The sequence below is a fragment of the Athene cunicularia genome (assembly GCF_003259725.1).
Source record: "Athene cunicularia isolate RWA chromosome 3 unlocalized genomic scaffold, athCun1 chr3_part1, whole genome shotgun sequence".
In the NCBI taxonomy this organism is placed as follows: Eukaryota; Metazoa; Chordata; class Aves; order Strigiformes; family Strigidae; genus Athene; species Athene cunicularia.
Genome location: NW_020799097.1, coordinates 49261313 through 49284303, shown reverse-complemented (window position 1 = coordinate 49284303; position 22991 = coordinate 49261313). Strand labels below are relative to the sequence as shown.

The 22991-nt window shown below is 39.6% G+C and overlaps 1 protein-coding gene across 3 annotated transcripts in view; it reads right to left on the bottom strand.

Annotated features, from left to right (window-relative positions):
• The window catches only part of SOBP (sine oculis binding protein homolog), a 123787-nt gene that overhangs the window by 78525 nt on the left and 22271 nt on the right, over nucleotides 1–22991 (bottom strand). For all 3 annotated transcript variants that reach the window (XM_026844904.1, XM_026844902.1, XM_026844903.1), the window contains one exon: nucleotides 17314–17465. In XM_026844904.1, the coding sequence (XP_026700705.1) occupies nucleotides 17314–17465 (152 nt within the window). The remainder of the gene's footprint in view (nucleotides 1–17313; nucleotides 17466–22991) is intronic.

Sequence of the window (22991 nt, the reverse complement as noted above, 5' to 3'; positions counted from 1 at the left end):
ACTGCCCAAGGCCTCCACAACTGAAACACCATGTTCTTCTCTGTAATTCCTACCTCTAATCCGTGTGCTGCTGGAGTGACCATCCCAGCAGCACCTCAGTGACTGTACTTCAGAAGCGCCCCTATGAATCCCACAACTACCCAGTAAGGAGAAGAGTGCCCACAGGACTGCTCCATCTCCTGCTGCACGAAGAGGTCAGCACATTGTGCTCAAATGCAGATATGGACAGGGGTATGTACTGACCTACTTCCATCCCTCCTCTCTCATTTACAAATCCCACTTCAAGGACGACTGAGAGAGGGACCCGTATTTCCATCACCATTTGCTCCTCCATAATACTCAGCTGAGGGAGCCTGTCTATTCCTTGAGAAAAGCCAGAAACTCATATCAAGAAACTTGTATCAAGAACACAGAGCCCCTCTACATCAAAGGAAAACCCCTCCCTTCCTATTTATATTGGAAACTTCAATACAGCCACCTCAGCCTCTGCCATCACTTTGGCTGTTATGGAAGACCCCGTCCCTTGCTTTCAGCCACTTTTATTTTAGGTACTATGACAGGAAATAGCAGTCAAGATTTTTCATTGCTCTAGTCTGAAAAAAAATAGTTTTTTCTTCTGCATTATAAAGGAAGCAAAGCTTTGAGAACTTAGTAAGCAGGTTTGTTGATGAAGTACTTTAAATATGAAACAGAAAACATCCTTCTCGTGATCCTTTTCATGAGTATATTTATGGGACATTTCTTAATTCTGGAAACAACAGCATGTGGCTGCTGCATTTACAATCTTCAGACCAGATTTTCCACTAGTTTCCACTTCAGTTTTATAGAAACATAATTCAACCGATTTCTATGGGACTACTACATTGTAAAACTGGGTGATCCCATGGAGAATTTCTTTCTCAGTATTTTTATCATCACTTATTGCAAAAATAGCAAGATCAAACATTACACGAGAGGCAATTTTTCAGCGGGTATTACACACACTGCAGCAGCCCATGACAATTTACAAGTAAAACACAAGTAAAACAGAAATACAGAGCACTGGTTTCATTTATGCCTGGTAATTTGTGTGTGTGTGTGTTGTGGGTGTAGGTGATGCTCGTCATTTGGGGATAATTTCTACAAAATCACAGACTCGTATTATACCTGGCACAAGGCTTGTGTCACCTCGGGAAATGTGTTATGACTTAGTGGAGGCTCACTTTTGACACTGACATTACTCTGGTGGACCGAGACCTCATTTCATGACTAGACCCTATCTCACATTGGAGCATCTGTGCCTCAGCACTGCCAAACATGTACATCCTTCCTGATAGGCCAGTCAGAGCCAGTTAAACCTAGCAAATGTGTTTGTGCACAGCACTTTAGCAATACAGCACGCGTGAAACTGCTAGCTTTCTTCCATAATATTTGCAAATTCTGTAACAGTTGATTATTTATACATTAATCCACAGACTTCATTTCTTCCACCTTATACCCATCCATTGTCAATGTAGTGTTGTTGCCACTTGCTCTGTTAGGCACGAATAAATGCATCAGAGCCGTGTAATTTATGCATGCTATTTTGTCAAGTCTGTTTGTATGGAACCTGCTTTGGAGAGGCAAGCTGCTCTGTACTCTGGGGCCAGAAATAGTTTGGGGTTTTTTTTCCCTCTGGTGCCATGGATCAAGGTAACTTCAGAGCAGTCACCAGCAAATCTCTGATGAGATGGAAATTGCAATGTTCCATGTTTTATGCCATTTCAGGTAGAGATGATTTGTGTGCATCCAGAAGTATGACACTGATATAACAGAAGAAAACCGTAGTTGACATGGATATTCAGAGGATGCCATTATCAGGGAAGCCAAAGGACCAAGGACAAAGGACTGATTTACTAAGTTAGAATATGACAGTGCATTTCTAGGTTTTAAAAACGAGTGAGGAAACCGAACTGCCTGCCTTTCCCAGGAAGCAGTCTTACAAGGCAGACAGCTTGTTCCACTTAAACGCACCCCACTGCAATAACAGTATTACTTGGGAAAGGAAGACACAACATACAGTCTTTTCTTAGTGCTTTACAATTCTCAGGTCAAGTGCTAATACATATTACAGAGCTCTCTCTGGCAAGTATTGTTAGAGCTGTCATTAAAGACCTCCAAAAGTCTTAGCTGTGCAATTGAAAATGTTTCCAAATCCTCTTATCCCAAACATAACAAATCTCGCTGTTGTTAAATCTGATGTTTTGTAAATTTGATACTACTTGGCTTATTTGAGGGGGCTGGAGAATGTTTTTTGTGCAATAACAGAGATCTCCAGGAAAGGAATAATGCATCTCTGCGGCAAGGGAATAACATGGATCTCTGGGAAGGGATTTATGCAGACTGGTGGGAAAGGAAAAATCAAAGACCACCTCCAGTACAGTATGAAGATGATTCTAGGATTAAAAGGCACATTAATGCTACCCAATTACAGCTCCGCCTGGGTCATGCGCTATGCGTAGCAGAAAGAACCAAGATGGCAGATACCCCGGGTTATTTTAATTAATTTAATCATGTGACTAATTGGTCTCTGCTGGGTTTCTGTGGTAACTGCTTCCTAAGTGCTGATGGGCAATTGTGTTAAATGTAGCTTGGAAACTGCACGTAGGGTGCAGTGCCTTCTAGAGAGCAAAGGGAATTGTACAGCTGTGCGGGGAAGGTGCTCCTGCTGGGGCACTGATTATCTCTGAGCAGAATGTTTACAGCTGTACTGTCCTCTTTGCTCCTCTGCAAGCACGCTGCCCGAAGGAACACGCTTATTTGCAGAAAACGTGCTAGACTTTCTTCCTCTTGGGCGTGAAAGTAGATTTCCTGTAGGAATATGTGGAGGCACATGTACGTGGCAGAGCACGCGCTATTTGGAAACAAAGGGAGAGCAGCTAGAGAGCCGTGCGTGCAAAACTGAAATGACTCCTGCCTGCACAGTGTGAGGCCCTAGAAACCAGAATGTCTTCTTAGCGGTGGCGGCGTTCGAGGGTAAATCCATTACTGAGCCCTGACACAAACAATGTGCAAAACTGTTTTTTTCCAACTGCTCCTGCATCTCTTGTATTATTCATGAAATCCCTAAATCCACACGGGTCACAATTAGCATGGCGTACTGCAAAATGGCACAGAGCTACCTTCAAAATTGGCAAACATGAAAATGACTTGTAAAAGTCATTGTTTGCTTCACGGGTTGAATTTCAGATCACCACGAACAGGAAGTTGTCATCCTGCTGGATCCAAACTTACAACCACATCTCCTCACATGATTAATGTAACAGTACAAATGGAAAGATGATTAATATAAGCAATTTACATTCCAGTAATCACAATTGCACATAAGAAATTACTGTTTAATGGGATAGTAAGTTAAACCCCATTAAGAGCACAGAGCAAAAACAACTGAGAATCTCCTTGGTACCTTTCACCAGAAGAAAACAAGCTAAGAAAACATCCATAAGACAACACAAAACATGCCGCAAATGCAGAACACAACATGGAACAGTAAATGCAATACCTTATCCTAACCATGCCAGTGAAAATGTAGAAACAGGTTAGGTAATGTAGGAAGACACAGCCAGAGAGAGGTTAAAAGTTTGGTAGCTGTATTGCAAAGGCTAGAAAGGTTCCACTTAATAAAGCAAGGGAAAGGACAAGGCAGAATGGTGAAGAAGGAAAAATGTGCATTACCTCTCTGCCCTGGGCTACTAGAGAATAAAGAGCTATCCAGCCTATGTGTGGCAAACCTGGGCTTTATTTTAGTTAATATAAATTAGGTTAAATTTAAAATACCTTATACAGCTTTATCAGCAAAAAGTGATAGCTGTAGGTTACGAAGTACATGGACAAAGATCTAATTCTTCCTCTTTCTTCCTGTTGAAATGCCACCATTGGATTGTAGCTTGGGATTCAGTTCTCATCCTACTGATGGCAGTGGAACTATTGCCCCTAATATCCACAAGACCAAAATACCTTATTTGCTTTGAAACGTGGTCAGTACCTTACTGTATAATCTGTTCTGCAATTTATATTGAGTTATTCAAACCTAAGTTCAAGGCTGAAGAAACAAAAAAAATTCAAAATAACCACATTTGCAATTACCTCTCTTTAGGAAACCAATTTTAGGAAACATTTTACAAACTATGCAACATGCTCTAATAACTCTAGTTGTGTTTTTTGGAAAAGTTAGGCATAGTGAAGGTGCTATATATTACATTTTATATTGTAATGTCCAGATATAATGAATTAGAGTTCTACAGGACACTTCTTTAAAAATAGCCTTTACTATGTGAGATTGAACACAACCTCACATATTGATTTAATCCTTTTATAAAAAGTCTTCAACACTTCTTCAACAATAAATACTATAAAATACTGACATTTTCAAAATACTTCAAAAGAGCAGTGTGGCCACACTGCTAAGTGCATTATGAATGTTGAAAATTTTTATGAGAGATTTGAGGATGATTGAAAGTGAGACAAAACATTTTCATTTTAACAATAATAATGAAAAAACTTTTCAGTGACACTATAGCAAACCTCTTGCTTCTCCAGACATAGTAAGAAATAAATGAAGCTATTACAATTCCTACACTGGACCCAAATTACAGCTGATGTAAGTAGCCCCATTGATTTTAATAAAGCTACGCCTGCTTACACCAGTTATGTATTTGGCCAACCAAATGGGACACGTCAATTTAGATTTGGTTTATGTCACGGAGCCCTTCACGCTTGCTATGCCATCATGCAACCGCTCTGATTAGGAAGATGCGTCTCGCCATAGTGATCAGCCCATTTGTTCATCTCGTCTGGCAAATTGCAGCTGACAATAGCCAATACCTGAAGGAAGGAGTGAAAAATATCCTATAATCTATGCAGTTATAGGATGCATCTGGGGCTTACACTGGCAGGCAATATCTCTGATGAATGAGGTTTGGTTTCCGTTGTTCTTTTACTTCGCTGAGCTATACATTTTGCTAATAATCATCAATTTTATCAAACCTATGCAACTATACTATTTAATTTCAGGCCCAGTTCAACCGCTACTCCAGAGAGAGCACTCCTGTTTATTTCAGTGGCTTGTGGCTCAGGCCTTTAACTATTATTTGCGATAATTTAGTCTAAAAATGGGCAGTGTAATTTGGGGAAGTAATACTGCCTGCTGATTCTGAGTATGCTATCCTTTCATTTCTGCAGAAGTCAGAGATGGAAAATACACAGAAGACAGTGTATGTGTTCCTTCTGTCAGTGCCAGCTTCAGTATTTACTAGTGTTTGCTTGCCCCAGCTTAGTTCGTCCAAAGCAAAGCGACTCATTTCAGGCCACAGTTCCAAGTGCTAACACATCAAAGTATTATACATCAAAACTGTAAAAAATTAACTTCTCTCCAGCCTTCTCCTCCTTCTCCACAGGTTTAACACCCTCATATTCCCTAAATCACCTTTGACTTTGCTCATTCCTTAACCCCACCCATCCAAATCTCCTCCAAATCTTGCTACTCCTTGCTCTATCCATGTTTCAGCAACCACCCAAATACTACCCTACCTATGGCCATTTAACCACCATTACACCCACACAGCCCAACTTATTGCCCTTACCTATTCTCAGCTTCAGATTCTTGTTTAAGCTTCTGTCATTCTAGTAAGGTATTTTTTTCAGGTTGGTTTGTTGTGTTTTTTTTTTTTCCCCTTAGACATATTAACATGCTTTCAGCAGAATATAAGTAATTTAGTTGGGGTTTTTTTCATTATTTCTAATTCCTCCAGAAAATTATTTTCTGTCCTGTCTGGTATCTGCAACTCCTCCTAGTTTAGTATCATCTGCAGAGTTTGTGAACATGCTCTCTATTCTCTCCTGGAGATCATTAATGAAATATGAAACAAGACCAACTTCACGGAAGTCCCTCTGGCACTTCTCTATCCACAACCTGATACGCTGCTCTTTATCACCACCCTTTACTTTATTCCTTGAGCCTGTTTTCAGGCCACTTGACGGTGTTCATATCCAAAGTAATTTGAATTAATCTGAGGGTAAGATTTCATGAGATGCTATTTCAAGTGCTTTACTAAATTCCAAATCCATTAGAACTTCTAATTTGCCTCCCTCGGCTGAATTCTGTGCGTGTGTGTACATACTAGCTCTGTTTGCTTGGCAAAACCTCTGTACTCCTCTGTTACTCCTTGCCCATATGGTATAACTGCAAAAAATGGGGAGTTGGTTGACTGGGTTTGTGCATTGAAGTATCTGCTTTTTGTTGAAAAATTCAACTTTTTTCTATAAAACAATTAATTTTTCTGTAGCAAATTGAATTAAAAACTTCTGTAGCACATATAAAAACATTCCTCAGCATTATAAAGTGATTTTTGTGTTGGCAGTAAACTCAGGTCCTTTGGAATACAATCAGCTTCTTATTTAAATGTCCAACTTCATATGAAAATGTTGACTGAAGTATGATGCTGTGCCAAAATATGTCCATTGTTTCCATGGAGGGCATCAAACTACCCACAGACATCAAATAACACATCAAAAATAAACAACCTTATCCATAAAACGTGATCCTGAGTCCAAATAAACTAGGTTCACCTAAATATCTTTGTCTAAAAGTGTTATGTATAAAAATTATATCCCAGCTGTTCTTTATAATGTTACAACCTGCAAGGTCATGCCTAACTGAAAGTTACTTTATTCTGCTGTTAAGCAAATCAAATAAAAATTACTTAGGAACTCTCAGCTTTATTTCCTATGCTCAAGAAGAAAGCAACCTTCTTATATATATATATATATATATATATATATATATATAAAATTTTTTTAAAACTTTTTTTTTTTTTAAACACCATACAAATGACTTCCAAATTTTCAGGAACAGTTGCTGATTTTAATGATATATTGCAGATCCTTGTCAATATCTCTGCTGCTTCACACTTTTATTTCCTTAGGAACACTCGGCTGAGTACCATCTGCTCCTGGTGATTTACTGCTCTCGAGTTGCAAGTTGCTCCGTAACTTCCTCCTAAGAGACTTCAATCTCTGTTATAAGGCCACACTCTGATTTCCTGTGAAAAGTGTCCTTGGAACAGGAATTTCCTCATCATCCTCTGCGGTGAAGATGGATGCAGAAAATTTAATTTAATTTTTCTGCTGTTCCACTTTTTCAGAAGGGGCTGGAGTCATGGCTGGGTGGCCTATGGGCGTGGGAGACTTGCAGGTGGCTTTTTGTTTTCTACAGAGACACTTTTCTTACACCTTCTATGGTGCCTTGCACATATGGCTTTCAGATCATTTCCTTGTCCTTTTATTCCTGCACTTTATCTCAGGGACCTATGGTTGTAACTGACTTGACTGTGTTTTCAAATTTTTTGAAGGATGAGTTTTGTCTTAAAAAAGCAAAACATTTTCTATTTCTGGTACAAGTGTGCCTGGGACCTTGATGGCATTTCCATAGTTTAACAACACACTTCCAATTTGGAAAAAAATGTTTTTTCCTCTCTTGCTGTGTAAAAAACCACAGAAACAATAAGAAAACAGACCACATGCAAAATAATGAAACTGCTCGTACACAATGTACAGGCAAATATGCAGAGGGCCTGATCCGGAGCTCATTACAAGCAACAGGACGTCATCCACTGACGCCGATGGAATTTGGATTAGGCCCAAAGGAAGCACACCAAAAAAGCAGAGGGAGGTTTTTTGTCTCAACTTTCAGTTACAGTAATCATAGGTGTTGTTTGTAACAGTAGTAGGTAACAAATTTTCCGATAAAAAGTGTGATTTTTAAGATGACAGTGTCCCTTTAAGCTTATGCACTTCTTCACATAACTATGCCAGATTTACTCTCCCCTTTCTACTTTTTCCTTGCTCAGAGGTATACGTACCATCTGTGCATCTAATATGGTGTTCTTAAATAGCCTCCAGAGTGATTCAATGCTTCTTTTTTTTTTTTTTTCCTTTTTTTAAACTTTCTCTTGGTTAACCCTTTTTCTTGGTATTTTAGAGCCTTCTCTTTCAGAGCTCCCAGTCCTTCCTTTATTCAGGATGAAGTAACCATCTTCCAACACTGAAGTCAAGAGTACAGCTACCCATTTTTAATGGTTGGGCATTACATGAAACTGAGTGAGAAGCTGCCTTATCAAGGCACTGATATTGATAAATTCCTCCTGCAAATGGATGCATGAGATTGAACCATTTGACAACAATCAAAGTTCATAGAATGGTTTGGTTGGGAGGGACCTTAAAGATCATCTAGTTCCAACCCCCCTGCCACGTTCAGGGACACCTTCCACTGGATCAGGTTGCTCAAAGCCCTGTCCAACCTGGCCTTAAACAATTCCAGGGAGGGGGCATCCGCCACTTCTCTGGGCAACCTGAGTTGACCATTATTCACTACTACACCATGAAATTTTTCAAACCTGTCTCCTCTTAAATCTCAATGTTGGTTTTCTTTCTAAATCTCTAGATTAAGCTTTTAAGACTTATATTTAGTTCTAGAAACTCTCTTCCATCTGATTCAGTAGCACTTTGCACTGTGATTGCAGAACCCTGGGAGCTAAATTAAAAATAATAAAACTGAGAGTGGGCTGTTGTTTGATTTCTAACTTAATGGATCTCCCCTTTGATTTGACAGTCTGAATTTCAGGGTAGGGAAGGGTCACAGGCATAGAGGACACTGCAACGCTGTTACCCATCAATGAAATATGGGGAAAATGATGGCATTTGGCCAGTGCTAATAGGGGTAGCTGTGTCCTTGTTTGCCTCACACACTCGCCAGTAAAGCTGTGCTATCATACCCCACTGAAGATCCTTCCCCTCACAAAGCCCAGATAAGAGCCAGAGAGATGCTCTGCTCTGTTTTTAAAGTAAATAGACTGCAAGGGAGGCCTGTCTGCCCAGGCCCAACCCAGTATGCCAGCCAAAAGAGCTGTGTCCTGCCTAAGCATCTCTACCAGCCCCTCTGTTTAATGGAGGCAGAGTCTGGCCTCCTGATTCTTAAGCAGGATGTTAAATAAACCAAAACCATCTGAAGCCACGCGCACACACACACACACAACCCTGCCACCCCCAAAACCATCAGATACTTTATGACTGTTTCTAAAAATTATTAAACAGATGAGTACATTTACTTTAGATACAAAATTGCAACCAGGCTGACAACTTGCAACATATGTTTACTTTCAGCCCAATTTAAATTCAAATATGTGAGCTGTAAATGCTTGCGTTTTTGACAGAGCGCAGCCCATCACTGAACTTAGCTGGCCAGCAAAGAATCTTTTATTATTGCAGGAACAGTATCGTACAGGAAAGATATTTGACATTTTCAGACTTTTGCCCTAAAAAACCCTCTTCATTCTTCCAGCAAGTTTAACACTGGCGCATCAAGCACGGCTTGATACATGGCAAGAAGCTGACTTGAACAGCTCCCGATAGTAGACTTCCCTGTTCATCCAGCAGCTTATAAATTACATCCATTTGGCCTCTACTAGCCTCACTCATGAGGCCTGATTCAAGGTTAATGTGTGTAAGCATTTCTTCAGTCTTCTCATAAATGTTCCCAGAAAATGTTTGCAAACAAACCTAAAAGGGATGAAACTTTCCTACCTACACGGGGCCAAAAGATACATGATGTGATTTACTCCCTTGGTCTGACTCAGTTTCATCCTTGAATTTGTCCCAAGATTTCTATGCATGATGGAGAGGGGAATCGCCACTTAGAATAAGACAGTAATTAAATACAGACCGTCAGCTGACAAGAAATACCACAGTTCCACTGAACTGTTGCCTCACTCGCACAAATTAATTCACCACTAGCGAAGTGTAACAGCAACGTGTGTTCCCGAGAAACTTTAAGACTAGAAATGACCTTCCATCTCCAGCTGGGCCCTTCAGGTTTTCTACTGCTACCCACCGTGGTGTCCCCTGCCTGGGCAGGATTTCACCCCGTTAAACTGTGCAGTTGATTGTAATTTTCCATACGTCCTTTCAGGAATGTGTACAGTGGGTACAGCTCATTCACAACATTGCTCCTAATCCAAACATATTTTTGAAAACCATATTTGCTTAATTGTGGTTCTTAAATAAAAATATATAGAGTGAAAAAATACTCAAGTTCCTTTTTCAATATTTCCGTAAGTTAATGAGCTGACTGATAAGTGAACAGATGCATTAAGGCAATAATTTATTCAAATGTCATGATATTTTTGAACAAACATATTATTTAACAGGCATTTCATTATTTGCCCAGCGCATATTAGTATTAATGATTGATGTGTTCGTTAGGAAAGGGAAGAGTGGCACCAAATATAATCTGTGCAAATTAGATTCACTTTGGAGATCTACCCTAAATTTTTGACAGAATAAAGACTGTTCTCGATGCTCATTCCATGTTGATCACATGGAAACAAAGCTGGAAGGTGACTTAATTTCATATGAAGCCAAGGCAATGTGAACTAATCTAACATAACCTGAACCGAGACATGGAACATAGGGGAGAGCAATGATTTTTTGAGTGATTGCCTAGCTCACATAGGTTGGAGCCAAAGGGGTACAGAAGTAGAGTAAGCACCCATGTATATTATATCTGCTCATTTTCTGAATGCATCACTGTTACGCATCTAAACTCTTTATTCAAAAATCCCTTGGTGATGTAAAAATGTCCTGGATACAAATCATGAAGTCTTTTGCCAAACTTTTTAACAGAGCAAATGTCTGGTTTTCCCCTAGTGTCTCCCTATGCCTTTCAAAAATTCATCCTAAGTGATTTAAGACTTCAGTAAAGCACCTTAGTAAACTCCAGAAAAATACCTACTGGCCATCCCTCTTGCTCAGTCACTCTGGTAGGCAGCAACTTCTTTCACATCTCCAGTATCAAGGTGCCATAACATCTATTTAAATCCAAATCATTGCTCTAAACTGTGTAGACCTAATGTGCAAAAACCTTAAAAGCATTTCTAGCCAACTCCTAATGCAATTAGTGGTGTTTTGTTGTAACATCTGTATGTAAACTAAACCTAATTCTGGCAAGAAGGAGAGATGCAATCGCTGAAGCTCTCCAGAACTGATGCAAGGACACCTTGCGTAAACTGGTCGCTTCGTTTGAATCAAAAGCCTGCTGTCCAAGAGGCAGCAGATTCTCAAGCTGTAATTAGCATATTCATCTTGATATAACCAAAATAGCCAGAATGCAACACGACTGATGTAATGTGACATGGTGGTTAAAATTAAAAGTGAACACGCCTTTTAATTGGATTGGATACCTGCTAGCAATTCAGACAATGGGAATTTGATTCAAATTTATAGTATTAAATGGCAGCAGATGGACAGTAAAATGTCCACTGAGTTTGCAAACTGACAAGCATGCTGGGTTTGCCAGATCCCTTCATTAAGTCACTGGTGGCATCAGTCAGGTGCTGATGCATTTCATCGTTAGCAATGTTAATACATTTTGCTTTGCTGTGGGTGAGCAGTGAGATATTCTGACTGATGGTCTCAGTAGGTCAATTTAGTATTTCATTTGCCTCTTCTAATCATGAAAAATCCTAGTTCTGTTTTAGGGAAAGAGTTTTATGAGATTTCTGGGTTTAGTATCCAGTAAGTAAAAAGGCCAGCTGATGACAGCTAGACAATGATGCCAACTCTTCTCCTTTCTGACTGATGCCACCACCCATCTCTTTCACAGCTCAGGACTTGCTTAACAGTGTCTATTCCAGATTCCTGGTCACTGTCTGTGGCTTTCTACCCTCCACAAACTTAAAAAACATCCTCCAAGGCAGGATATTTTCCTTCCCCCTCCTTCTCTAGATAGTTTCTCATAGAAATTTGCAATTGTGCCCCACACTTGAACTATTTCCTCTGCAGACTCAGCGTCTCATCTGCATTCACTCATCAGCACTCATTTATATCTCAACATAGCAATCACAGCTATGGAGACGTTTGTCGTCTTTCCCCCTTCTACCTTCAAGCATTTGCAAGAAGCCTTATTAATTTCCTACTGTGGCAAATACGCATATGCACACATGCAGATGTGCACATACACACAGAAGCACACATAAATACACATGCATACATTCTGCGCAAACCCACAGCAGAAGAAGCAACTTTGTGAACCATTTATTAAATCCCACTTCTCTACAGCTCCACAGAAACAAATATGGATGATTTCATGCAAACCAGGTAGGACACTTGCTCTACACTGGCCTTTCTGAACACCTAATTGATGCAAGCTAAATCTCTAGGAGAAATAGGTTTTCTATTCAGAGCCCCATGTGTTTCAAAACTTACTACGGAAAGGGAGTCTAAAGGAAGGTGTAACAGCTAAGCTTTTTTTTTTTTTTTTTGGTCAGGGGCATCATTTGCATCACGTTGTTCTAAGCAATTTTCCTTATTTCCATGAATGATGATCATTTTACAAATTAAATTTTGCACATGCATAAGAAAGAGAAGAAAGTAACTTTTTTTTTTTGCCATTACTCATTGACTTAACAGGGCGATAGTTAAATGTTTCTTATGCACTGTTAGGCTGCACAATTAAGCTTGAAATCAAGAGAACTTTCTCTGACAACCTTTGGTAATTATTTTGGGGAATGATAGCTTCTGTTTACTCCTAGTTTTTAGTATGTGTTTGTATATACATGTCCGTATTAATCACATAGTGATATACATTAATTAACAAAAAAACTACTCAGGCAGGAGTACTAAGGCTTTATGATGTTGTGTGCACTTTATCATCTTTAAAGATAATTTGGAAATGTAAGGAATTGTCTAATGCAACAGAACTCAGGAATAAATAAATGCATATGACTTCTTACAGTCCCGTTTGATTGTTCACACTCATTCTTGATATGCAGATGAGACAAAAGAGCATAAAGCCCACTGCCTATCTGCACTACCGACTCACACATGGTGCTGCCCATCAGTACCCTGTATGGGCAGAAAAGAGCCATCATCATTTAGATCTTCATGCTGCTAAACAGCAGTTTACTTTTACTTTTGATTTATGCCTTTTTGTTTATTAGTATAAATTAATTTTGATTGCACTGTAAACAAAAACATCTATCATCTTTTTTCCTGATTGGGAAGCAGTGTGAAGCAGGAACAAGGTCAAGTATAAAATACCAGCTGACAACCTTGTAGTCACTTTGTTTCCAATGTCTTAGTCAAATCAAGTAAATTATCCTTTAATGTATCTGTGAACAGAGTCTATAACCTCTGTGAATTGAGTCGTCATTCTAGGCTTGGCTATTTGGTCATAATAAATTTGTTTTCTGACCCACTGAGTCAATAAACTTAATTTCAGAATTAATCTTTTCAGACTTCAAACTCACTGGATTCAATTATGAATCCAATCGCTTCCTTTAAATTTAATATTCTGAAACTTGGTGGTCTAGTGATTTTTGGCCTTATGTCCCTCTATGGTACTTAACTTTATATTAGTTGGCCTATAAAATTACATCTCTAAGGAAGGGAGCATCAGAACAGCTTCAAATCTTAAATCTTCAGTTACAAACATCAGTAGGAAATGCTCTGTTTTCCTGCAACACTTCCTTTTAACTGGTATTGTTATGCACAACAGGTTATTGTTATACAGTAGTTCGTTATGTATATGTGACTGCATACTAGACCGCATAGGAGCAGGAATGCAGATTTGGGTTATTTTTGTCTGGGGGTGGTGGTGATATTTTTAGGTTTTTTCTATATTGGATCTAGTCTAAATACTTCGCTTTTTGCCTAATGGGGTGAAACCCCCTATTTTTTCTTCATTCATTTCTGGTAATTTAGATAAAACTACACCCTGTGGGGAGACTCCTTCTAATTTCAAAACATATATTTCTATTCTTGCAAGGCATGGTTGTTAACAGATAATTTTAAATGGTCACGACTGCAGGATACTTGGGACAAAATTTGCATTTCTTTACAAGAAGAGCAATTTACAGTTGCACAAGCCTTTTTCCTTATAAACTCCCCATTCCAGCCATGAAGCTCCAACCCTGACTATGGATGCAGAGGGGGCTGCGGCACAGCTTCTGGAGCACAAATGGACACAATTCTGCTGGAACAAAAGGCAGGAAGGACTGATGTGCACCTCTGACTAAACTGCTTGGGTTCAAACACTCCCGAGGCCAGCAAGATACTCGCTTATTCCAGTGCATTGCTACTCTTGCGAAACCTGCTGGGGGAGAGAGCCAGGAAGGAGTTAGAGGTTGGAAGCAGTTAGTGTCCGGCTAACATGGGGCTTTTTGGAACACTTTCGTTGCTCTCCAGGGGCACTTCAAGGTGGTGTCATACCAAGCCTTCTCCCAACTGGGAATCTGTGGGCATGCATCGCTTCAGCGTGCATTTGCCCTGTGTGTGCGAGAAGATTTTGTTATTAGGATGATGACAAAAGTCCTAATTCTGAAGACAGCAATTGGCGTTCAGGGATGGATAATTTGCAGCATTACTTAGTGCCGTTTTGAGACATTAATGATGGCTTATTCTTTACCGTTTAAACAGTCCTATCATTTTAAGGAAGTGCTTATTACAGCACTTCTTATCTAGGGGAGAGAGGGAAGACTGCTTAACACGATCCATTAGGAAATTCAAGCCTTAAATGAAGTGACCACAAAGTCCTATCAGGTCCCAGAAATGCAGCAGCTGTACATATTTAATGTAATACAACACTATATTGTGGCAGAGATCCGCTGTTTAAAACATACATAAGGCAGGTGAAATGTGACTATTTTACTCTGCTGTTTGAAAAACGAGAAAGTGTAGAGTGGCATAACTTCTCAAATACATAAATAAGCATTAGACTCATGGAGAAGACAGGTACACTGTTGGACTAGTAATAACAGATTAAAGGTCAGCAGTTAAATATGAAAGTATTGCAGCCCTGTTCCTTTGATCTCGTTCCTCGAGACTGCTCTATTACTAACAGGTGAAGTTCAAAACAAGAAGCATGAGAGTCTCCTGAATTCTGCCATACCTGTCTTAATTTAACAGCAGTATTTCCTAAATATTCTGTCCCCTGATCATCTAATGACAGAAATATACATGCATGGGGCAGATTCAGATTTCCCCTGCTGGGTCAAATCCTGTGCTATTCCAGATTCCACAGGTGCAAAGAGGAAGAATATTTGACTCACTGGCTTAGCTTTGAAGCTGAGCCAATGCAGCAACCAAAATGTTATCAGTTATATGTTATCTCACCATGTTTTGCCAAGTCCTCCCATACTACATTTTGTTAATTTGCAACCTCTTTAGTGAAGAATTGGACACTTCACTGGAATATGATGATATAGAAGAAGATTAGGAACATCTATTGTTATTTAGATATATACAAAATAATGAATACAGAGAGCCTTCTGGATGGAAATATTTAGCATCTTTTAGCTTCCAGAAGAAGTTAACAGAGGGGTAGGAAAGGAAACCAAGGAGAATGAGATGCTCTAATTCAGCCTTTCTCATAATACAAGGACAAGGAGGACTCCAACAAAGCACACGGGTAATAAATTGTAAGTCAGGTAAAAGGGAACCTTTTCATATATTGCCTGACTGATAGAATTCATGGCTATAAACTATTACTGAATCCTACTACTCGTGGCTTAGTAGAAGGTTGAAGTACACCTATGCATTATGTTAACATGTATTTATTTTCATTTAGTAAGGTATTTAAACTTGCTATTTCAGGATCTAAGCTGGAGACGAAAGAGAATCCACCATGAACTGACTGTTCTTTCACCTATGTCCTCAAGGGTTCCTGAATCATCTGGTACTCATCTCTACTGGACACACAGGATAATCTAAGTAGGATCACTGACAATGCCTCCATTACTGTGAACTACCTTACCCATGTAAATTTGTGACTGAAAGTCACAGGAGCATCAGTGGATGGTGATCTGGATCCTGTCACCCCAGAGTGTCTTACAACTGTAAGGCACATTGAACTGCATGTGCATAAATGTGCATCTGTACACATAGACCTACATCCATGGGAACTTATTTACAAATGAGGAGCATCTAAGAAGCATGTATTTCCCTCCTCTACACTTTTTCTAGAAAAAAGGATGTAAACACCACTCCTCACATAAGATTCACATGACTTTAACTTGTCTGTCTGCTCCAGTAGACATTATGAGCTTGATTCTCCAAGACTGCCACTAAAATTCCACTCTACTGATTTTTGCAACCTAATTCTTCAGGCATTTTTTTCCTTTTTGTTTTTTGTTTGTTTGTTTGTTTGTTTTGGGTTTTTTTTTTGGCAGGATGATGTGACCCAAATTTATAAAAGAGGCTGATCTGCTATATCATTGCACCTTGAATCTAGGATCCATATGTACTTATTTGTTATTGCCACAGATTTAAAAGACCAGATTTAGAGACCTGAATTCAGTTTGAACTTGACAGGCTTTGAATGTTCTGTAGCATCAGGGAAAATGGCATCATTTAGACAACCAAAATGTATAGGGTTTTATGAATAATAAACATTTCTAAGACAGTGAAGGCTACCCAAAGACTCACACTATTAAACACCAAAAGGACACAGCTACTTTTTAAACAACTAAAAATACTGGAGTGTTCCTTCATTATTTTTCTTTAAATGATTTATCGCACATTCTGCTGCAGAAAAACAGCTGCTGAAGTAACCTAGAGGGCATTTTCAGGCACTGTACTTCAGTGATTACAGCAATTTTTGTAGACATTCAATATTAGGATTGCATTCTAATTTTAGCCAGAGTTAAATTTAGATTGAGTAGGAGGGGTTTTCACGCTACTCTAGATGTTCTAGCATTGCTTACCCCAACCCAAAAATTGTATAGTATCTGAATTTTGTAGCAATGATAATTTATTAGTAATGACATACTTTAAAAGAATGAAACTAGAGCTCATTAGCAGCATTGGGAAGATGTCTGCTATCATGATGGGACCCAGATTTGGCTCTAAAAGCATCTATCCACTGGCCATGATTTCAGTGCCATGGGACTTAGTGACACTGTCATATGTAACCTTCCTCTATTTCCATGATACCTCCTCTTAATGTTGTATATGTAGCCAATATCCTGAGACTCTAAGATCAAACTAGGACTCTTATGTTAATGCTTATTAGTATTTAAATTCCCTCACTCTCTCAAAACCCAAGAATCGAGCTGAAGGAAACTGAAAGAAACAAGGTTAGTAAAGGGCTGACAGTCCAACAGACAATACAGATGGAAAGTGGAGGGACTAGGTGAGACAGAGAAAACAAAAGAAGAGAGCTTCTATTAGATGCTAAATGAGACCCAGGCTGGGCCTGATTAAAGCTATGTCTATGTGGGTTATATCTTTCCTTATTTCTCTTACCTTGTTTCTCTTGAAATATGCTCTTCGGCAAGCTGCAAAGCACTTCTCGCTGCAGAAGCATTTCACTTCACTTCCCATACTCAGGGAATAGCGCTTGATTCCAACTTTCTGGCACCAGGCACACATTATTTGTACATTTGACACATCATCTTCTACAACAAAAATATAAGAACAATGTTTACATGAGATGCAAACACCTTCCTCAGACATCTGCACACTTACTCTTAGATACAACCAGCACCGGCTCATCTTATTTCTAATGTCCTCACTGTCTGAGAGCAGAACTGTGCATGCCTGTGATCACCAGCTTCATCCTCAGGCAGCTGGTGACCTGTGCCAGCCAGGCTCAGCAGATTGGCAAAGCTTCTAAGATGGCTGGAAAAGATTATTAGCTTAAAAAATGGTGCATTGCTGGAAAGCTCTGGAAATCTCGAGAGCTCTTTAGCATGTTTAAAAGCACACAACTCTTTATTAAATGAGTAACCAAGACTAGAAGCTTAATGAGTACTGGTGCTTTGCTCTTGTTACTCACAGCCTGTTGCAGTGAGCCCCTGAGATGTTCTGCTCAGCTAGCTGGTGATAAAACACACCCGGGAGGTACTGCACCAAGGTAGGTCTCTAACAAGAGCCCTCTTCTACATAAGAAGGAACATGAAACACCCCTTTTTCTGCATTGTTTCAAAATAATGACTAGCACACAAAATGGGGAGCTTTCATGTGAATATAACAGTCTCAGAAACACAGACTCGAGCAAGAAGGAAGATGCAGCACTGTGGTAAAGTCTGCCAGGTTACTTTCCAGTCATTATGCTCTCAACAGTCAAATTTTAAGTCAGGCAGAGTTCCCGGGCCTCTTTTGAGCTCTTCTGTAACATGTGGTACGAATGTGGCATGTATGTCGTCTGCCATGTAAAAAAAACAAACCAGGGCTTATTACTAAAGTGCTCGCAATACCCTTGTGTGGTCATCACTCCCACCCCTGCTTCACAGACAGGGCCAGTGAATAGTTAAGCCTCCTAAACAGATCAAGACAGCAAGTTAGCAGGAATATTTCTGATTTAAAACTCGAAATTCTTCAGTTCTTATATCCAGTCTATGATACAGCGTGACCTTTCAGTTACAGACAGCAGCCATTGTCTAACTTCTGGAAAAAAAAAAATCCCCAAAGACTAATTGTTAAAGCAGCTCCTGGTCCATGAGCTGTGGAGAACTCATAGCTCAGAGAGTCTGTCATGCAGCCATCCCATTTCCCTATAAAGGATTTGTTTTTGAAGCTACGCTGTCATCGTTCTGTAAAATTATTGGCAAACTAATTTTTAGCAGAGTGATTTGGCTCCTTTCCCCGGCTATCATAACTCAGAAGTACGTGTTGCATTTTATTCACCTTAACGGAATAAATATTGCCAGTTTAATAACTTTTTTCCTTCCACAAATTGTATTATGATTTATAGCTACAAATAAAATTGTACAATGTAAAATAATGACCTTTTAGTTTTAATCAGACTGTCTACCCTTAAACCTATATTTAAGGCTAAGTTATAACACAGATTTGTGTTTAATGTATTTTATCACTTACCCTTTAGAGTGGGATTTGCCAATATTATAAAAGCTTTCATATACTGAATATCAAGGGAAATCAAAAAAATTTGGCCAAAACTATCACTAGCCATCTACAGGGTCAAGAAACCTGCCCCTGAGCTGGCTGTAACCTCAGCACAGGGTACTATTACAGTGGTGTTGCACAGTGCCGTCACAGCTTCCTCTCAGCTTTCTCTCCGGACCAGTCCTGGCCAGGATGCTAACTACTCTAACACAGCCCAAGAGCTCGTTCCCCCATTTTTGTCCTGAGCCATTTGAAGTACTAAGCTTTTATGAAGCCCTGACTCAGCTGCTTTTGCACCATAATAAACCAATTACTCACAGACTGAACTTGCCCCTTTGAATATATGAGGACAGGAGAAGATCCTGTGAACCAAAGGAAACAAGACAGCAACCTCTTGTTTCAGGTAACAGCAACATGTATTTTCCTACCAATAAGCATTTTATCTCTGGAAAACAGAAGATCTACCAGTGATAACTTTCTAATATCCTTCATTTCTGATGAAAGCAACTGTCATAAATGAAAAACTAAAATTACAGAGCTGAAAGAGAGTTCAATGGCAAAGTAGGTGCTGGAGTAGCTCTTTTTGAAGCAGGTTGGCTTGTCTGGAGCACAGTTTTTAAGCAGCACAGGGGCTTTCATGTGTGACTTCACAGGGGAAACACCTCAGCTATCATTTAACTCCTGTTCACTGACACACATGAGCTGTCATCCATGAATTATCAGAAAGACCACACAGTTTTCCATTTTCAATTACACAGCAGCTGCAACAGCTGTTTACATGGAAAAGCCACCTTACATACTTCTCTGCAGGAGGTTATGCAGGACAGTAAGGCTCAATCCACCTCCTTCTGCCAAAGACTTCCTCTAAGATAGATCCTGGCAAGAAGAGAGGATAGGGAGAGGCACCTACTCTGTCAAGATGTTGTCTTCTCATGCCTCGACCAGCAGAACTTCACCACCACCTCACAGAGAATCCTTTGAAGCAGCATTGCTTCACTCGTGGTCCATGGATCTGACAGTCAATAAAACAGCAGAAAATGGTCTACAAACTACTACTTCTAGCCACTGTCTGCACTTCCAGGAAGAGACAGCTGATATCCAGGAGGCATCATCAATATTAATCAAAATGTTCATCATTTTGAAAGAAGGAGGGGAGAAAGGGAGGGAAAGAGTCTGTTCAAATACAAAGAACTTTAAATTATTTTTCTCTTCTACTCCCTTATCACAGTCATCAAAGAATGGTCATATGAAATACAACCCTTTTAATAGTAACAGTAATAATAAAACTATGTGCTTCTTCCATTTAATAGACTCAAGAACACTGCCACAAAAGGATTAGCTGAGCAAGGCTATGTGAAACAGCCAGGAGACAACAGTACTTCAGAAGGGGGTTCAGGGCATGTGCCTCCTGGAACAGGACACTAACATGTTACTTTTTAAGTCATCTTTGCTCCCGCGGTGTAGGTTTGCCCAAGCCAATTTTGGATGCAACTCTTAACTTCTTGTAATGCAGTTCATCAGGTGAAAAAAGAAAACATCTAGTATCACATGACTAATTCCCTACGGACCATCAACAAGAGCCCTGTGCAGCCCAGTGGGAGGAAGTCTTGATGTAAAATCAAATCAGAAAGGATTGAAGGACCCATTCTTGGGACCCGAGATAGGTACAGAACCATGCCCTGCAGTCTGTGGGTGTGGATGACAGTTGGGGACAATGATAAAGGCCCAAACCTGATCATGTGCTTTCCTTCTTGACACTGGTTGCAGTAGAGGTTTGACCAGACATTGTGAAAATGACTAATAAGGATGTTTTCTTACAGTGTATTAAGCTTAGTGACCGAAAAAGAGGACTGTAACATTAATGGAAAAGTAATAGTCCATGTATTTCTACCATTACAGTCCACAGCAGTGTGAAGTAATAAACTCAAAACATTAAGACTGTGTGAAATAAGAGGAGTCAAAGTCTCGTGATTTAATTGCTGTCTTTTGCTAAACACAAACTAGAATAATCTGAAACCAGAAATTTGCATTTTCCATTCAAGATAAAATTCCTCTCAGTTTTTCACAGACCTTTGTTTTGTAAGGCCAGATTTTTTAAAAATCACTTTACCAGACTCTTGCCCTTCTTTCAGGAAAATGAATCAAAGCCCCATCCCTAAAGCACTCAGCAAGAACCTGCTGCAGCAAGAACACAGGGAAGCAGGGAATTTAAAATCTAGTATTTTGAGACTGCTTATCTGTCTTGAATCTTTATTCTAAACTTTTTCTGATTAGGTCTGCACTAAAAAAGCTTCTCCACAATAATTACATTGGTATACTACATCAGCAATGTTCTCCTTTGCTCACAAACTTTCGCTGGTAGTCCAGCTTAGCATATCCACTTGAGTAAAACGAGCTCATCCTGACAGCATGACTATGTCCATCATGTGAGCTCTCATTGGAGCAGCTCTTCTGATAAAGATCATACACCATCACTTTCAAGACTCACACAGCTAAACTGACACATGTTTGTAAAGTGCAAAAATAACATTTGCAAGTGCTGGTACAGATCATTTTGAAGTGAAAGAAAATATTTTTTAACAACTGTATTTTTTTCTCCATCTGGGCTTGCAACTTTATGACCTGCTCTTGCAATGCGCTTAGCATGTTCTCAGATCTGTCACACTTATGACAGGTAGCGTGGGTACTCATACAGGTGAGACAAAGAGGAGTTGGCACAGAGACAACTGAATAGTAACAGGAGAGTTTTCAGCAGAACATCCGTACCACTGTCTTCTATAATTACACCAGGTAATAGAAATACATATTCTTTCTACATAGAGTACAAGATCTGAATTTCCAGCCTCTGCTTTTGTGAGTTCTCAACTCTTCATAGGGAGAGCTATTGTGGGAGTTCTAACACTGTGTTTTTCTGCCCCTGGGTTGTGTCATTACAGGTGGAAGAAGTACTCCCTGCACCCACTGCACAGATACTATTCAGATACATTTCCTTGTGGTTTTTAGCTTGTGTATTTTTCATAATGAACAATGCAATAAACACGGAATGTTTGCAGTGTTAAATCATGTTCCCAAAGGGAGTAGTTTGTATAACAAGATAAAATTATCACATTATAATAACTAAATATGCATCAGTCTAAAGCATGCTTCAATTAATCATCAAAAGTTTGCACCACCTCTTTAGATCTTAATTAAGCAGAATGTTTGGGGTTTTTTTTCTTTTCAAACCAGTGCGAATGAGCTGCAGAAAATTGTTCCTCTTAAACCCAATGAGCAGCAGTTTACACTAATCAATCTTACATGGAGCCACAATTTGGAGAGGTGGAGGGGAAAGAAGGAAGGCAACGAGTATAATAGAGTAAAGAGTATAATAGAGTAAATCCATCACACAGAGCTCTGTTCCTTTATCTAAGAAAACCAGCATGGCCTACAGTGTTTAGCAGGATGATCCTAAAATCCCTACAATCCTGGAGTTAAATCCTGATCACTTTAGTAACTTTTAGGCTGCAATATACTACTAATACAGTTTGAACCAACAGATACATATTTTCAATTTTAACACCAGTTTCAAGAATTTGGGTAAAACTAAATGCAGCTACAGCTCTAATCCTGTAGATTATGATAATCCATGGGCAGGTACTCCAAAACCTTACTTTCCACATTTCCTTGCAAGAAATTCAGCAGGAGATAACCAATTCTTCTGGCAAGAAGAAAATACCACTCCTGAAGGTGCAGTACTGAAGAAGTCCTGTTGTGCAGAAGGAAGACCAGGAGGGCACAGGGTTTGGGATTGAGATCTCAAAGGGTATGTCCCCTAGACTGAGTGAGCCTGTGTGAAACCTGTACCTTGTCTGCAGTTGTATCAGTGATCTTATACAGAAAACATTTTGGCATCCCATCCTTCCTCAGTGTCTCCTCACTACCCATCACTTCCCAGCATGAGTTTCCTTTCACCACAGCTACCAGAAGCTGTATCTCCCCTCTACTGCTTTCTTCCACTTTCCTCTCTTTTTCTTGTTGCTGCATCTCACCCCCTCACATGGGCAGTTTGGAGCCCAGGGTTTCTTGGGGCAAGCTAG